Here is a 17,703-nt window from a genome sequence, read left to right on the forward strand (position 1 = left end):
TTATTTATTGTTATAGTAATTTGTTTTGAAGAAGAAATCAAGAGGTAACTTTAATATATTGTTTGTTGGTCTTCTGGTCTTTCCTATAAAACAAACAACATGTTATTGATGTACAGGAAGGCTAGAATCTCATTGCTTCTTCTAACCTTCAGCCTAAATATACATGCTTATATGCATTTTTTCTTGTTATTGCATCATCCATTTGTTTAAATAGCTCTGCCTTAAGCATTGTTAGAATTCTGATGCCAGGGGTTAAAGACCTTGTCAAAAATGTGGACTTCACTGACAATACATACTAGAGTCTTTTCGAATCCAGACAGAAAATGCAAACTGGCTTAGACTGGACAGACACAAATGGCTTCCTATAAACATAATCTTTACCTATTTATACTTTAAACATTCAGGCTTGCATCTCTAGACTGTGGGAATAATAAAGCACGCTTAGTTTACCATGTTTCAGACCTATTTCAGTTAGCTTCAGTAGTCTTCTAGTCTTATACAGGTTGATATCCCTGCTTTAATTTCAGTTTTTTAATACCATTCAGTTTATTAGGTTTTTTTTTTTTAACCTGTTTTATACATATTTAAGCATTTGCATGATTGTGGCTCTGATTGTGTGTAACACGTATTTGATGCCAGCAATGATTTGATTGTCACCATTTAAAAGTGCTTTCTTTTGCTGTTCAATCATTTCTTCATGTTCATATGCAGTTTAAGATTTATATGTCCTATGTCTAGTTTATTGTTGGTTGCACCTCACGGTAATGCTAAAATATAGTTTTAATTTTATGAGATGCCAGGAACCTAATAAATCATTATAATAAGAAAAGAGTGATAAATTATTCTGCAATCAAACTTATTTTTCCTTCTTTTTCCTATGATTCATATGAAATAATGCAGATGATATAAGAAAATAATTCAATCTAAAATGTGTAATGAAGCTAATGGAAAGATGATCAGCACCTTTGCTACATGGTAGTTTACCTTAAAAGTGTTCTGGTTCCAAACCTCAGGAGTCTTCACATGCATATCACTAAGACTGGTACTTTAGGTACAAACATTAAGCCAGCAATAACTTGTTTTACTTAGTGTCCCTATCAGGAGCTATAAAAATATTTACTATATGCACAGACATTCATTGACTTGAGCAGGACTAGGCACTCAAATATCATTTTTGGACCTTATTATGCAAAGGAATTTAGTAGTATATAATTCTTATGCAAATTTTGTTTTATTAGGCTTCTTCATAGAAAAAAAAATTAAAACAAATGGCATGACATAATCACCATTTTCTCTTTATTCCTCAAAGAGCCACACATACCTTAAGCTTCTTTACACTTGTGCAAGGATCATTGGAGAAACTCTCCGTATCTGAAATTTCGATGTCTTCACCATACAGGACACCAGTCAGATCATTCCTCACCTGTCAGAAGTTGAGAAAAAGGCAAACTAGTGAACTGAGACTCAGTGAGAAGGAAGTAGATGGACTATATTTATCACTTTAATGACAAGCAATGATCTCGACAATGATATATTCACCCACTTTTTTTTTTTTTTTTCATTTCACCTAAAATCTAATCAAGGCACTATTTTTTTATGACCATAATCTACTATCAATGGCTGTACTACATAAGGAGGTTTACTATGTGTGATGAAAAGTTCAAAGTGGGCTCCCATTTTGCATCATGAAGGTGGACAATTCTTGTGTATTTCCAGTGCTGTTAAGACCAAAAGCTTTCTTGCAGCCAAAGTGATGTTTGTGACTGTATAAGGGGAAGAGACTCATCACTGAAACTCTTAAATATTTGCAGTGCTGAGTACTGATTTGAAACCACTGTCAGCTGGTCCTAGCATGAGTCAGCACATCTTAATTTACATCAGTTAAGGATTGGTAAAGCTTAATGAACTCCTCTGTGCTCTCCCCCTTTCTTAGACCATGCATCTTAAGGGGCAGTGAGTGGTATGGTTTGCTTAAAGGTGAAACACGCAACCATGTGCCAACAGATTTTCTCACCTATTTTTTTATAGAGGCAAGACTCTGCCCTCTCTGAGATGCCTAATAGCACAAAAAAGCCAGATGCATATAAAGCAATCTGTTTTACAGATTTAGTTTTTTTTCCCATATACTACTTCAAGGTTTTCTGTCTTAATCACTACTCGCTTTCCTCTAGCTACGTGACTGTAAAACCAGAGTTTCACATTACTATTCCTAACAGATGAACAAAAATAATTTTAACTGTATATAACATGGTTACATACTGAAATGAAGAGAGCAGCACTCTGATTTTAATTGAATAAAATCATGATTGCATTCACTGCACCGATTGTCTTTTTTATTTGTTTATTAGAACAGAAATAGGAGAAGCAAACCACAGTGTAAAACAGGTATCTTAAGTGCAAACACATAAAATACAGTACATGGAAGAGAAATATATGAGATACTAAACAGGAAAATTTAGAAGCCTATAAATCCTATGTAGATACTTTCCAATGACCCTTTTTATGGGTCATTGGAGTTACACATTTTAAATCTCCCTCCTAACTTCCATTTTCCTTGATCTCCTTTGAGAGAAGCACAGTCCATTCAAAACAATCTGAAAGTCGATATACAGTGACATGATCAAGTAAAGAAGCAGTGATATCTGTCCTTCAGAAGTAGGAACATCTTCATTTGAACTGAAATAATCATGACGTTTATATAATAAGAAGACATTTTATCCATGCAAAAATAAGACCCATCTATCGCTAGTTTTCTCTGCTGAAAGTCTATCACACTCATGTCTAGGTATACAGTAAAAGCAAGGGGATGCAATGAGATACAAAAGGTCACAGATGAGACTTCTGCATTCTGCTGGCATCTAATTTTTAAGACAAACTCATCTCTTCAGTAATCTTTCAGCCTTTCTTTAACATATGATTGTAAGCATCCTCCCAGCCCATGCATATTAGTGTGTCTTTTGGGTGTATTCCGATTTTATGTTTACCGTGCAACTAGTATTTTTTTTTGGCATGCTGCTTAACTGTTTTAGATAGCAACACATTTTTTTTTGTAAAAAAGAGGAACAATAAAACTACCTTTGTACTTTTGCAAATTTCTTCAAGACAAAGAAGCATAGTCTGATTTCTGCAATGTAGTAATTGCATTAATTAATCTTCAAACAACATTCTACCTTTTTGCTGTTCCCTTTAAGTTGGTTTTGCCAAGTTTCTTGACTGACCAACAAAGTACTTCCTGAAGATCATTACTATACTGGCTGATTTAATTACTTCTTTCATGGCCTCTGCTTCATCTTATCCCTTTTAGTCATGCTTTAAAATTAGTAAGACATATTTTTGCATTATGACCTTTTACAACGACTAAAAGAAGTCAACATATAGGCAATCTTTTTATTTTAAAATATTTTATTTTACAGAAGCAACAGTCAGAATGGTCAGTCCACCAAGATCTGAGTTATAACCTTTTGCGATGTTATAAACAGTTTTTAAGTGCATTCTGTGAAAACGTATTCACTGAAAAAAAATGATCAGTAGTGACTCCTTTTTCTGCTAGTATACTAGTAAAATGAATGATTGATATTTTAGCTCCAGGAATGCCATTAATTGCTCCTTATGGTACATGTTTTTCTCAATACAAAGAAAAAATGCTTTTCTGACACAAATAATCAGTGATAACAAAAGAAAATAGACCTCTCTTGATCATAGTTTAGCTAATGTCCAAAATCCTTCTACCTAGTATGAAAGTTCATTAAAACTACATGTTACTTGGGAAGAGTAAAATTTTCCTTAGCTAAAAGAACTGTACTTTCCAAAGGCATAAGACTTGTCATATGCTTCTACTCCATACTGTCCTACTTTTTTTCTGTAAAACAATAAATTTTTTAGATGCAGGTTTGCTTTTCTGATTTTTTTTTTTACTTTTTTCTGGAGCCATTTCATTATTTTAATGTCAGAGACACTAGATTAACATTGTTGAATTGATCTAAATAGAAAACAGCTGAATCACCAAATACTGTTTAGTCAAATTAGACCATTATTAACATGAGAAAAATAATTTAAAAATCACATTAAATATTATTAAAATAGATTAATACTTAATGATAGGCTTCAGTGGAGGGCACAAGGCTGACGTGTGATTATAAGAATTATATTTCAGACTGCCTACTGGCTTGCTGCGATGCCTTCCCTTCAGAACTTGTTCATGAACTCTGCAATTGAAGTATTAAACCGCATATGATTTTCTTTTTCTGAGCAACACTTACTTAAAATCAGCCACTGAGAAATTTCTTTGACACCCCTCCACCCCATCTGCTAGAAGCACAATACTCTGCGGCTCTTAGACTTTTCATTGAACTACTGATTATCCTCCCAAAAGACACACCTCATTAGATTTGGTGCCAGAGAAGTTTGAAACCTTTTCCTCTTACTGCTACAAACAGATATTGGATGCTTTTCACATGCAGCTACTGTGGAGATTTTGCCAAAAGAAAGGTGTTTCTTTCCCATTATCATAACAAGATATCAGGAGCTTTATAAGAATTTATAAGTACAGAGTTTACATTGTTTTTTCTAGAATATATATATATATTTTTCCCCTTTCAATGCTATAACCACTAGTCTGACACATCTCATCTTGTGCGTGGTCTGGGGGTATTTTTACTACATTTTCCAGTCTTTGTTTTCCATTTCCATACCTTTTTTTCACCATTCTCAGGTTCTTTTCTTTCTTTCTAAATATTCCAAGTATCTCACAGAACTGAGACTTGTGGTTTTCTTCCTACAGAAGTTCTTCACTTCTTTCGAATAAATTTATCTACAGAATTTTCTGATTTGGATTTGGGTCCAACATCAGAATTTGCAAAGCTTCACCTCCGGTTCTAGAGCTGCCAGTTCCTGTAGCAAATGTTGCAATTTTGGATTAAATTTGTGAAACTCAGAATACAAAATGATGCATGTTTTGTTTTAGCAGATGCCTGCAGTCCTGGAAAGCACATCACTAGTGGTACAAGTAGTTTTAGAGCTCATTCCACCAGCTCTGAGTAAAGAAATTTGTAAACTACTATACTTCTCCTTCTTTATTATGTAGAATAGAAGAATTTCAACCGGAATAAGCTGCTGTAGAAAGTTGCAAGAAAATTGCATTAAGCTCTGGCGGGGCTCTGCAGTTCCTAAGTAAATCTTGCACTTATAATACAGAAGTAGTATAATTCCATGTGGTTTTAGTCCCTTGTTAACAATTTAATGAAGGTTGTAGTTCTATGTCTCTTTATATAAATTTTATGCACTTTCAAGACACCAAAATTTCATTTTCCCAAAACAGTAATTACCAGACCTGATCATCAATAAACCTGGAAGGTTTCACAATCCACTGCTTAGAGACCCCAGTCCTTCACTCACAGCAAAAAAAAGAGCACTTTTACACTGCTCTGCATACAAAGCTAGATTAAATCAGTATTTCACCATACTACACGTTTAATAGATCTATGTGTGGTGAACTTCAAATATACTGGGTTGCAGATATGTTTACCCAGGAGCAAGATCCAAAAAATGAAGGTTTTGTATCATGTCTAAGGGATGCAGTTGCAGGAAGAAAAGGATGGCCCTTGTGCTTGAGGCACAGAGAAGATGGGACGCAAGAGAATTGACTTTTACCCTTCATTCTGCCAGAGCTGCTCTGTGATACAGCTCATATGATCAAAATAAGATTTGAAAGTTTGCTACCAAGTCCAGCCGTATCTTTTTTTTTTCTGAAGTGGATGGCAGCAATAGTTGCCTACCTCATAGCTGTTGTATCAAATTCAGATTGAGAGGCAAACAACAAAGTCCCTGACCCTGCACCTGTGAAGGAAGAAATACAACGGTTTTGAGGAACCAAGAACTTGCATTACCAAGGAAGAAATGAATTTCTCTAATTAAAAAAAAAAAAAAAAAAAAATTTAGACAAGACCAAATTGCAACAGTCTCGTGGTTTGTATCAGGAAGAACGGGCGTGGGTTTAAGGAAAGGAAGCAAATGTCGGGGTGCGGCATCTAAGTACTGCTGCTCCCTAAGGAAGAGGGATGCGAGTGCAATATCACAGTCCCCAGACTGAGCCCTCACCAGCCAGCACCCCAGCGAGGGGAACAGGACAGGATTGGAGAAAATAGCCAGTTTCAGCCATGTGGCTACACCTCCAGGCAAGTTCACAGCAATAAGGGGTGGAGAGGAGGGGGGGTGCAGCCTTGGGGGGACAGTCATGAGCAGAAATGACTTTTGGTGCTCTGAGAGCCCTGACACTGAATTTTGGTGTTGGCATGGTTTCTACCTCCTAATATGATCTCTGTATAATGATTCTCTGAATACAATATATAAATGATCCCCTACCTCACAAGGATGTAAAAGTTGCACGCATAATGATTTTGGTTTAGGTGAACAGATATTGCTCACTTCAGCGGCAGTATTAGTGCAGGCAGCTGCTCACCAATAGTAAATAGCCAGCATCTATTTGACCGCAATATTTCATTCTTATCAAGCCAAGTTTATCCCTTTTTCCCGGGAAAATAGCAAAGAAAGGCAATATTCCTGATGAATTGTCAATCTAGTGATGATAGTTTGGATTCAGGGGTCTCCACTGATAGGTTCAAACTAGGTTTCAGATTATACATTTAAAGGCACAGTTAACACATTTAATCCTAACTCTGCCAGTTACAAAAGAAATTTAATAACTTTTAGATTAATCATACTATTTTGCTTTTAACAGATATTTCCAATGACCTTTTGGTTCACTAAAGCTGCATGTAAGTACTACAAGCTAAATCCTTGTTGTTCAGGGCAGTCTAATCCTACCAGATGTTGATCACAAGAGACTCCTAATGAATGAGAACTGGTCAGACCAGATGGATTATACAGTCAGATATTTTACTAAGATTTCCTGCTGCTGAGATTTATACTGTGTACTTTAAAATGTTGTACTGTAGGAGTTTCCGTACAGAGATATAAATATATGTTTACAAAACAGATGTATGAATTATAAGAAAAAAATATTTTGTCCTTACACACACAAAATGTAAATTATGAGCAATTGCAAAGGACAGATTAAAATTTCTGGGATTAGTAAAGATAGAGAGATCTCACCATATATGGTGCATTACAAGCAAACATAATTATCCCTATATTCATTTCAATGAAACAAATGCATTACTCACATTTAGAGGCTTAGAAGCACTGAGTGAAACTTACTTTCAAGAAATACTGTATCTGGAAAAGATAAATTGTGTAATACTGAATACTGATACTTGTCATTGCCCCTAGATACAGATGAAAATTGAGGTATACTTTCATTGATATACACATCATTTGGGACTGCAAAAATGAAAGAGGAAGTAGAACCTTATTTTGAACAGAGAGACAACACAAAAGATAAAGCATAGATTAACCAAAAGGAAACTGTAAAAATATAATTTTAGGTTTAAAAAGAGTCCCATTTACAGGAAAATTGAAAAACTAAATATATATTATTGTGCAAAGAAGAACTAAACTCAGAGATGCGTTGGATTTCCTTCTTTGTTCAAAAGAAATCAGGTATTTTAAATCACATGTTGCGTATGGTTTTTGGGGTGAGAGGAAAGGAAGAAGGGACTCTGGTATATTGGGTTTTTACCTGGGAAAACTGTCAGTACAGGCTTTCAAGAAAAAAATTACTTTTTTCATGGAAGTAGGACTCTAGCACATGGATCTAAGCTGGAAACAAATGCAATCAACATAACTCTTGCCTGCAAGAAGTGCTTGAGTGTTTCAGAGTGTGTTTTGGACTAGATTAATAATAATTATACTAGCAATAATAGAACAAAAATAGGATATTGTGTTGTTTGACTTTTTTATATATATCAATACATCTTCCAGTTTAAAAAAAATGCTAGTTTTCCTTCTTTCTACCTGGAATGTCAACATGGTAAATATGTGTCTGGATTTGAGTGAGTGGTGGGGTTTTTGGTAGCAGGGGAAGGGATTGCAGTGGTGGCACCCTGTGAGAACCTTCTCGAAGCTTCCAAAGCTCCAAGTCAGACCCACCTCTGCACCAAGGCTGAGACAACTAGCGATGGTGGCTGTGCCTCTGCAATAGCGTGTTTAAGAAGGGGATCTGGACGGAGTCGTTGGACTTGTGAGGAGGAGTTGCGACATATATGCGAGCACCAAGGTCAGTGGAAGAACAGAGGAGGAAAGCAAGGGCGAGGTGTGCTGGAGCAGAGACCCCCCCACAGCCCATGGTGGGACAGCAGGGCTGCCCCCCCTGCCACCTATGGAGGTCTATGGTGGAGCAGACGCTGACATGAGGACTGTGGGGGGCCCCACAAGAGCAGGTGATTGCGGCTGAAGGCAGCAGGGACCCTGTGGGAAGAAGCAGCCTCCACTGTTGTAGTTTGGTGCTGGGGGGACTGCAGCATGCAGGGGTGTCCCACGCTGGAGCAGCTTGGGAAGGGCCACAGCCTGTGGGAGGGACTCCAGTTGGAGAAAGTTTGTGGAGGACTGTCTCCTCTGATAGGGGGACCACGCTGGAGCACGGGGAATAAATTCCAGAAGTTCCACCCCCACCCGAAATGGAAGAAGTGGCAGCACTGACTGCACCCCCCATTCCCTGCCCCCTGCGTTGCTGTCAGAAGGAGGTAGAGATACTGGGAGCAAAGCTGAGCCCAGGAAGAAGGGAAGGGTGGAGGGAAAGTGTTTTCAAGATGTGGTAATGCTTCTTACTGTCCTACTCTATCTGTTAAGTGTTGTTGTTGGGTGTCTTTATTAAATTAATGTTCTTTTTTTCTTCCCCTAATGAGTCTGTCTTTTGCCCATGAACATAATGGGTGATTCATTCCTCCTTGTCCTATCTCAAATCCCAAGCCTTAACTTATTTTCTTCTTCTTAGCACTGGGGGGAAAGGAGGGAGTGAGTGGCTGCATGGTGCACAGTTGTCCTCTGAGCTCAAACCACAATGTAATTTCACATAAAACCTACATATTCATGACTATCACACAGATTATACCTATCTAAACATAAAACTTTGTAAAATCACATATAAAATAATTTGTAAACCAATGACAAAAGCAGAAGTAATTAATCAAGAATTTAGAAATGCTTGTTTGTTAAAGCAAGTGAATGTAATAGAAGTACTGAAAGTTGGTGCTAACTGAACACTTTATCTTGGAGGGAACAAAGAGGCAGACAGGTAAAGGCACTCTATATTATGATGTGTGGAGTGTAATTAGAACACAGAATGCAAAATATAGACTATATCTGGATCTTTTTCTGACAAATAAAATTTCACAAAGTTTAGACTGTGTTTAGACAAAGAAAACTACTTAGAGAAATAAAAAGTCTTTTAAAAACTATTTAGAATACATAGTGAATCTCCTTTACATTGGTGAATTTGGTCTAGATTAGGAAATAAGAACAGAACAGGATTTAAAGTCTCATGCTATCACAGAAAAAAAGAATAAATCACAACTTGGAAAACTTTTATGACTTTCTTTCAAAGCACACACTATTACATTACCCTCAAAACCACTTCTGCAGTAGTTTTCATGTAGCAAATAGACTGATTACTAAACCAAAAATTAGGGACTCAACATCTGATTACAGTATTACAGGTGGACAACATATAGTACCCATTATTAATTCTTACATATGCACACATTTCAAACACATTTATTACTCAGAGCTCATTTACGAAAAAAATTTTGAGCAGAACTGAGAGGGATAATTCAAACAAAGCAACATGAATGATAATTAAATATTGTTTAAGAAAATGTTATCAGTGCCAAAAGAGCTATGATTTATAACTACAAAATACAAAATCCTCCTTGATTAAGCAGAATGAAAGCAACAGTAACATTTACACATTGCAGTCTCTCCATCCATGATGGATGAAATATTTTTTATTCCAGCACTAACTAGGAAAGGTGTTACACAGATATTGCCAAAGTTAAGATAAATAGGCATTTCTAAGGAATAAGTCATCTCATCCATAAATAGATGTCTAAAACAGGTGAGATGAATTGCACTCCAGAAGTGCCTCTCTCTTTTCTCCATTAACGATAAATGGAGATGAGATGACTATTACATACAAACAGTTACAGACAGCTGAACTGTAGCTGAATCCCAGGCTTCAAAATCTAACTCTGTCTCAAAATGGTATTCCAGTGCCCATAGCATCTACTGAAACTTGGAAAGCCCAAAGATCCCTTACCTTTGTAAAATGTTCTGAGGACAAGGTCAAGTCTCAGGACAAGTGGGCTACTTCCCCACATCCTTTCTCAGTCTGACCACCCACCCACCACGGGAGAATCCACAGGTTCTTTTTCTACTTTTTGGCTGGTAGAGGAGGTTTGTAGAAACCATGGGTTTTGTGAAATGCCTGGAAGTCTTACCTGTCTGGGATTTTTTCTTTCAGAAAACCTGGGCCAGGTTTGAAGTTTTATAGTGCACTCAGTTGCTGTACTGAAGCTATAGTTACTTACTAGTGGTTTAATTGCATCAGACACAAGGGACTGTGTCAACATTTATGAAAATCTCTGTAAATGTTGTTATCAGCTGAAAACTATGAATACAAGCCTCAGTGGGAAACTAAAAAGAAAGAAATATTTACCTAATATAAAAATTGTATGACATTTTGATGAAGGGGAGACTATAGAAAACATACCTGTGAGAATACAGATGGTATGAAATTATTACTATTTAAATAATACTCCAAAATAGCAATTCACATTCCTCAGACTTCCTAAATGTGGAAAGGTCAGAAATATCAAGCTAAGATTTAATTCTATTCTATGCCTGAACTATGAGAATAGTTGTCCTCACTGCAATACACAGGGCTCTTTGGGCTTTAGGCATTTTAGGAGTGGAATGGCAGGTTTGCTTAAAATTTGAAAACAGTTTAATAAAGCATTTCATTAATTTACTTTCCACTTGGCAATTCACTGCTCCAAACATTTTTCTTTAGATTAACTTTTTAAAAATCCCTTGTGTTTTAAACTTCATAAGTATATATATATATATTTTTATTTTATCTAGGCGAAAAGGGGAAAACAGACACCACTTTAGGGATATAAGATCATCACATGATAATGTTGCACCAAATGATAATGCTAATATAAACAGACATGAAAATTTTACTGTATGAACCATGCTTCAGCCACATGTTCCCTCCTTCTGGAAAAACACAGAAGTTACCTTCTGTCTGTTCTGACCCAAATAGGTTCTGCTACATTAGAGAACTAAATTAGATGCTAAGTGGAGTGATATTACTGAGCAGAGACAAGTAATTAGGAGATTTAAAAAATAAATTTTCTTCTTTTTCTCTACTGTATATAATTTACATTCAAAGAACTTTTTTTTTTTTTTTTTTTGCTTGCACTTGTCTATTAAATTGTGCCATCCTTTTCTGTTTTCTTAAGAATGCAATTTTGTACCACATTGTACTGAGGACAGTAACTTTAATCCACTTGGAAACTAAAATTAGAAGAAACTAAACTGAAGATACATGACACTAAAGTAGTAATGGATTTCTTGCAGTATTACGTATTGAAATTTCATACTACTGTTTAATTTTCAAAATAATTAAAAAACCTTTTGGAATCTTTAAAGTAAGAAGCATAACAAACTGATTAACCTTCATCTGTCTTATATACTGAGATGCTCACTAATATCATTCTTGTGATCACTGGGATTATTATCTGAGGAAACAACTGATTTACAAACCCAAATGCCCACCTTCTGCACACACAAGCACTGCTGATCTGGTCATTCTGTTAAAATGCTTCAGAATCGGCAATCTGTGACAGGCAACATCTTTGCTTTATGTACTTTCATAATGCAGAAAACCAAAATAATTTCACAAATATTTCTGAAACACAATTTTCTTTTGCATCCTCTCTGTACGTGGGACCTGGTAAGTCAGCAGCAGCTCAGACCTTGCCAAGCAGGAGTAGGAATCTGGTTATAATTGTCATCAAGAGTTTGCACTCATTCATCAGTACTGGAGGAACTGAGGAGTTATGAAACCATGAAGAACTGAGATACTGTCAGTGTTACAGGAAAATCTCTTTCCTTCTTGCTTGCAAGCCTACAATCCAGAAGAAAGTTGAAATCCACAGTTTTAGTAGTGGCAGTCTTCACAATGGCAACCACTTCCTTCTCTGGATCTCCTCACAATATGTCATATTTCAAATAATATACAAACCATCTTATAGTCTAGCTGAAAGGCTACATACCCTAAGATATGTTGGGAAAAACATATTCCCCAGATGCCCAACCATGGTTTTATCTGCAGAAAAGACTTGTAAATTCCATCTGTAAATCCCAGCTGGTGCCCACGTCTATCAACGTAGCTGTTACTACATTCTGATCTATATATTTTACATTACTTTGTACAATGAGCTATAACATTTCTTATAAGAATATTTAATAAGTTCAATTTTATTGTCATTTGATGCTGCAAGAAGGTTAAAATGGCCAAACACAAGTAATACACTTTATATTTGGGAAATATATTATTCAGTGCAGCAACCTCTGACAAAGTATCTCTTCAGTGCCTACATTCATGAATGTTCACAGAGCTTCTTATGGTATCCATTCCAGTAAAACTGTTCCCTAAGTCTTTTGAAGACATCCTGCAATGGTAACTTAATGCTACAATTAAAGCTTCTGTAGGATGCATTTGGTCAAGCCTTTAATTGTATGAAAAATAAATCCCCTAAAAAGTATTTTCATCAGTTGCAGAACACACAATTTTAAGACAGAACACTGCTTTGAGAATGAGTCCTTGATGACCTGACTCTACCAAACAAGCATAGAGATGATGGAGTATGCTGTCCCACCAGAAACTACTATGCTTTCTTAAAGATGGGTCTTAGATAAAAACACGGACTTGTTAAGAAATTGGAGCTGCTCATCAGGTTACCCTTAGTATTCTGATAGTTACCAAACAGATTCTACTGGCTAAAGATGAAGCTCCTGTTCAGGACAGGACAAGGATATGCAGGAAAATATTACCACAGTCAACAGTTATTCTTAATAACAAAACAGAACAGGACAACAGATGTTTAATCACTTTCAACAGGTCCAAACTCTTCTGCTTCTTAAAGCAGCATATTCAGATGTAAAATTTGCTATGCCAGAACAAGCAGGTCAGGAAAAAAATTGTCCAGAAAACAAAAGTATTAGGCTATATGCCTTTCATAGAGGCTTAAAGCATACTGCAACAGAAGATTTGCCCTAAGCAAGAGATGAAGGTCCAGATACCACAATGATCTGGCTAAAGTAAAAGTAACCAGTACAATCTATGCCCTTCCCGTTTATTTTTTGGGCCATCAGTGCACCCAACAATACCAATTACAGTTTTAAATAAATGAGGGGTGTACCTTCAATGCATTTTTTCCTCCATATCATCTGCAAATTAAAATCAAGAGTTTGTTGACTTGTTCAATAAAGAGTTGTCAATCACCTCCTCAAGGAAGAGACATTAATCTTAAGAACACTGAATCACTGATTTCTGTGGAAGCAATCCCCGTAGAAGAAGCAGCAGCCGTGTTGGAGATGTATGGTGGCTATGGACCCACCTGGGACTACTGCTGCTATCTGATAAGGACAGCAGTGGCCAAATTCTGCCCAACTATTAATCCATCAACTATTAATCATTGTAGGAAACCTCACTTGAGTCTACCTATCAGTGAATGCTTCCTGAAGAAATGTCTTGATTTTACTGTTCTGTTTCCAAACCAAAAAGAGGAGAGGCAATCCTAGAAAATTTCAAAAAGGCACATGAAGTGGATCATGTGCAAAATAAATGGTATATAACATTTAGTTAGCATGATAATGCCACCCATTGCCTCAGGAAAAAGGATAAAATGAAAAATAAAGCTGGCAAACTCACGACTAATAAAAGACACCTGAGCATATGATTTCAACTACTTAAACGTATTTTGAAAAGGTGCCGTGCACTTCATACAAAATTAAATTGTGCTTTTCTGGGAAGCCCACAGTTGTCCCCCTGTCTCTTATATGTAGTAGCAAGTTGAAGTTCAAGGCTGCTTAAAGCAGTGAGAGAGAAAGTTGCTAAAATTCTGCAACATTAAAAATAGTTGATGTCTAAATGGCACTCTGTGGCTTAAGGTGAGGCTACAGTGGTTGCTGTCACCAGTGGAGAAGCAAGTTACATGCTAAACTATTATTCTTGCTTCTAACTACTTCTGTTAAGAAAACCAAGCAACTTCAAAATGTGTAGAAGCCATAATCACATTCTTTTTGCAAAGCAGGAAATTAGATAAGCAAGCTAGTTAATAGCTCAGTTAACCTGTGCTAGTTAAATTAATCCAGTTAATATATGCTATGCTAACTTTAAATTACATTCACTTTTTAATCTAAGTTAAAGGAAGGAAAAGCAAGATAAAGTAGTGGCTCTATTAGAGCATTTTCCTCTTATTTTCTAGGACTACTAGATGATTACACATTATTTCAGAGTCTGGGGGTTATCCCTTGGTCCTCTAAGTTTAAAGCAAATACAGAAGCCATATTAACATTTTTTCGAATATTGAAGAAAACCTTGCAGCAACAACTCTCGCAATGGTGTATGACTGTTATTTCACACTTTATTTACTTCAGAATCCTCTGAAGGATGCCATATGGTGGTGATAATTTACTGTACTTGAGTGTCTCAGTTTGATTCACATACTTCCTCCACTGAGATTTCAATTGTCAGCTGAAGCTGTACTCCAGTTACATGTGAAAAGTCCTTCTAGAAAAGAAATTTCCCCTTGGCTCTTGTACATATCTGTCTGAACCCTTTAATGCCTTTGTTAATTGCTCTTGCTCTTCCTCTTCTCCTTTGGCAGACTTCTATGTTCTGAAATTTCTTCCTTCTAATATCTTTTCCTGAAGCTTCTTAAATCACAATAATTCTTGGTATATCTTATATCAAGTTCTTTAAAAATAAATTCTGCACATTATTTTATGTTAGTCTGAATGGGATTCTGAACAGACATTAAGCTGCATCTTAGCATATTGTCTTATTGCACTCACTCTTACAGCAATGTAGTTAAAAATACCATGGTAACATCTTTTCATTTCAGTGGCTTTACATTCTCTTTTTTTTTGCACAGGAAACTTTCAGAGTTACATTAATACAAGGTATTTGGTTTAAGAAAGTAAAGCAAATTTTATCCATGACTGGAAAATGATACAAGAATATAAGTAGTTTATCAGGACTACCTGAGATGAAGTCCCTAATTCAGTACGGAAACCAGAAGACAAAATCTTCTAGGTTACCTGAGAATTACTTGAAGTGGTTTATGCTACAAATTAAGCAAGTAGTTCCACTGAAGTTGTTGGCAACTTCAGATGGTGAAAATTATGCATTTGTTATGGACTGGCAATCATCTCCTTGACCATGTGTGCTAATACTTTTTACTGTTGCAGCCCTTTTCATTTTAACATTATGGTTTGTGCCTGGAATTCACAGAACACCTGGAATCAGACTTTACCCTTCTGTATCCCCACAAGAACTAACAACAATCTGGCATGAAAAAATGTTCTGTATCTTCATAAACACATGTAATGCTTTAGTTTAGCTCTCTTAGGGAGGAGAGAATACACATAGTGTCCATTAAGGGTTACGCATTTGACTTCACTGGAATTAAACAATATCCTTAAAAATAACTTCTATCTATTTCTGAGTTTTAAATAAACTCCATGTCTTTGTTACATGCTTTTAATTGCTCTGAAGGATAATACCCATTTAGCATTTCTTTAAAATAACCCTATAACATTAATACCCTGTAACATTAATCTCCTTCCTTTAAACAAGAGAGAGACCTAGAAGCCCAGGGAAGAAATCCAGTAGTCCATATAAGCAAATTGTTCTGGGAAGAAGCTGGACTGGACTGGACTGGGAGTCAGGAGAATGACATTCATTTTGTTTAGATGATGTGATGGGATGTTTAGATGATGTGATGTGATGTGATTTTTTTTTACAGAACATTTCTGTTAAAGCTCTGAAGTAATATTTAATTTTAGAATTGTTGTTCCTCCAATCTGAATAATTCTTTAAAGTTTCATCTGTTTATTAATTTTAGTGTTCAGAGACTTTGATGGATAATATCTGGAGAAGATTGTTTCCACAAAATAAGGGGCACTCCAAGATGCCAGAAGTGTAGGTAGTATGAAAATTTTCAAGAAACCACCATATCATCTCTACAGGACACATTTCAGCATTTCTACTGACTAATCTCATCACTAATTTGTGTGAACAGATGTTTTAAATATCAATCCATTGACATGGAACCAGATTCTCCTCCACGTTACATGAACACATCAAATTAAGTGGAACACAAAAATTACTATTGACATTTGGGTCTAAAAAGATATAGTAGAGAAAGAAGGAGGGGTACCCCTCCCTCTTCCTCTCCCCTCCTCAATTCCCTAGGTCACCAGATGATGTGATACTCCTAAGTATCTCCTAAAGGAGAAAAGAAACGAAGTGAGAATATCTTATAACGCAGTGTGTCTCTTCATTTCCAATCATTTCTCCAAACTGCTATATAATAGAGTTTAAGAGATTCATTTTCAGCCTTACAAGGGGAAGTGTCTTCATACAGTGTCATGGCACAAAAAGAACCTACAGGAATTGAATGGGGCTTCTTACAAAAGCTATTTATCCTAGTGAAAACAGTGATATCCAGAAGCAGAGCAACTTCTCCCAAAGAAGCTATGCTGGATTCAGAGGGTACTTGGATCACGTAAAGGGTGGAGACCCTACTGTGAACCTCTGCAAAATTCATGATGCATAAACATACTTTCCCATTCGGGCTCTGACAAAAATGGTTAATGCATATTCTTGGATTTATTAATAGTGTAAAGAGGTGGCAATAACCTCATTATATAAGACAGACAAAAAGTATTGTGCTGGAGCTTCTGGTCTACTGTGGGACTTCCCAAAGTATTTTTCAGACAGGTATGAATGTGCTCTGCCCATTCTTTTAGGAATCCAGCAGGAACTTCAACCTATGTACCCACAATGAGATGCAGCAGGGACCTGCAAGCTAACAAGCTCTGGTTCTATGGCAGTGATCTCCAAACTTTTTTGTTCATGCACCCCTACCAGTAAAAAATTGTTGAGCATGCATCCCCAATGTATGCATATTTATTTATTTATAAATTTTATACATGTTCTTGCTACTGTACTAATATATTATGCTTGTTTTAAAACACATACAAAAAAGAGAAATTAACAATTATGAGATAAAGATGAAATACTACTTAAAAAATTATTTTAATTATTGGAGGTATAAAAAAACCCTTCTTGCTCTCACTAAAGCACTGTGATTGAATATCCTTCATTATTTATTAAACTTTTGGTTTAATGCTTAGTGATACAGAAATTGGAAGGTCTGGTTCTAAGTCCAGTTTATTTAAATACTTGGTTTTAATGGCTGATAGCTGAAAATGGTACTTCACAAACATATGTAGATCCAAATGAAGGACATACATTGCTGGCTACACTTACTAAACCATGATTTTAAGTCCCATCTACCAATTGTGCAAAGGTTTTTGTTGAATTTTGGCTAGTAAGTTTCCATCTTTCCTGATGGCAATCAGTTGTTCTTGCAAACTAACGAGAAGGCACTGTATTTTTAAATATTTAACAGCTGAGTTAAAAGCCCACTGAAACTCTTGTTGGGAAGATTT

The 17,703-nt window shown here is 36.1% G+C and overlaps 1 protein-coding gene across 1 annotated transcript in view; it reads right to left on the bottom strand.

Moving 5' to 3' along the window:
* Window positions 1-17,703, bottom strand: part of GABBR2 (gamma-aminobutyric acid type B receptor subunit 2) — a 484,167-nt gene that overhangs the window by 257,020 nt on the left and 209,444 nt on the right. Inside the window, exon 4 of the mRNA XM_042798101.1 lies at window positions 1,322-1,423. Within this exon, the coding sequence (XP_042654035.1) occupies window positions 1,322-1,423 (102 nt within the window). The remainder of the gene's footprint in view (window positions 1-1,321; window positions 1,424-17,703) is intronic.

The sequence above is a fragment of the Tyto alba genome, unplaced genomic scaffold (assembly GCF_018691265.1).
Source record: "Tyto alba isolate M040663 unplaced genomic scaffold, T.alba_DEE_v4.0 Super-Scaffold_27, whole genome shotgun sequence".
NCBI classification, from domain to species: Eukaryota; Metazoa; Chordata; class Aves; order Strigiformes; family Tytonidae; genus Tyto; species Tyto alba.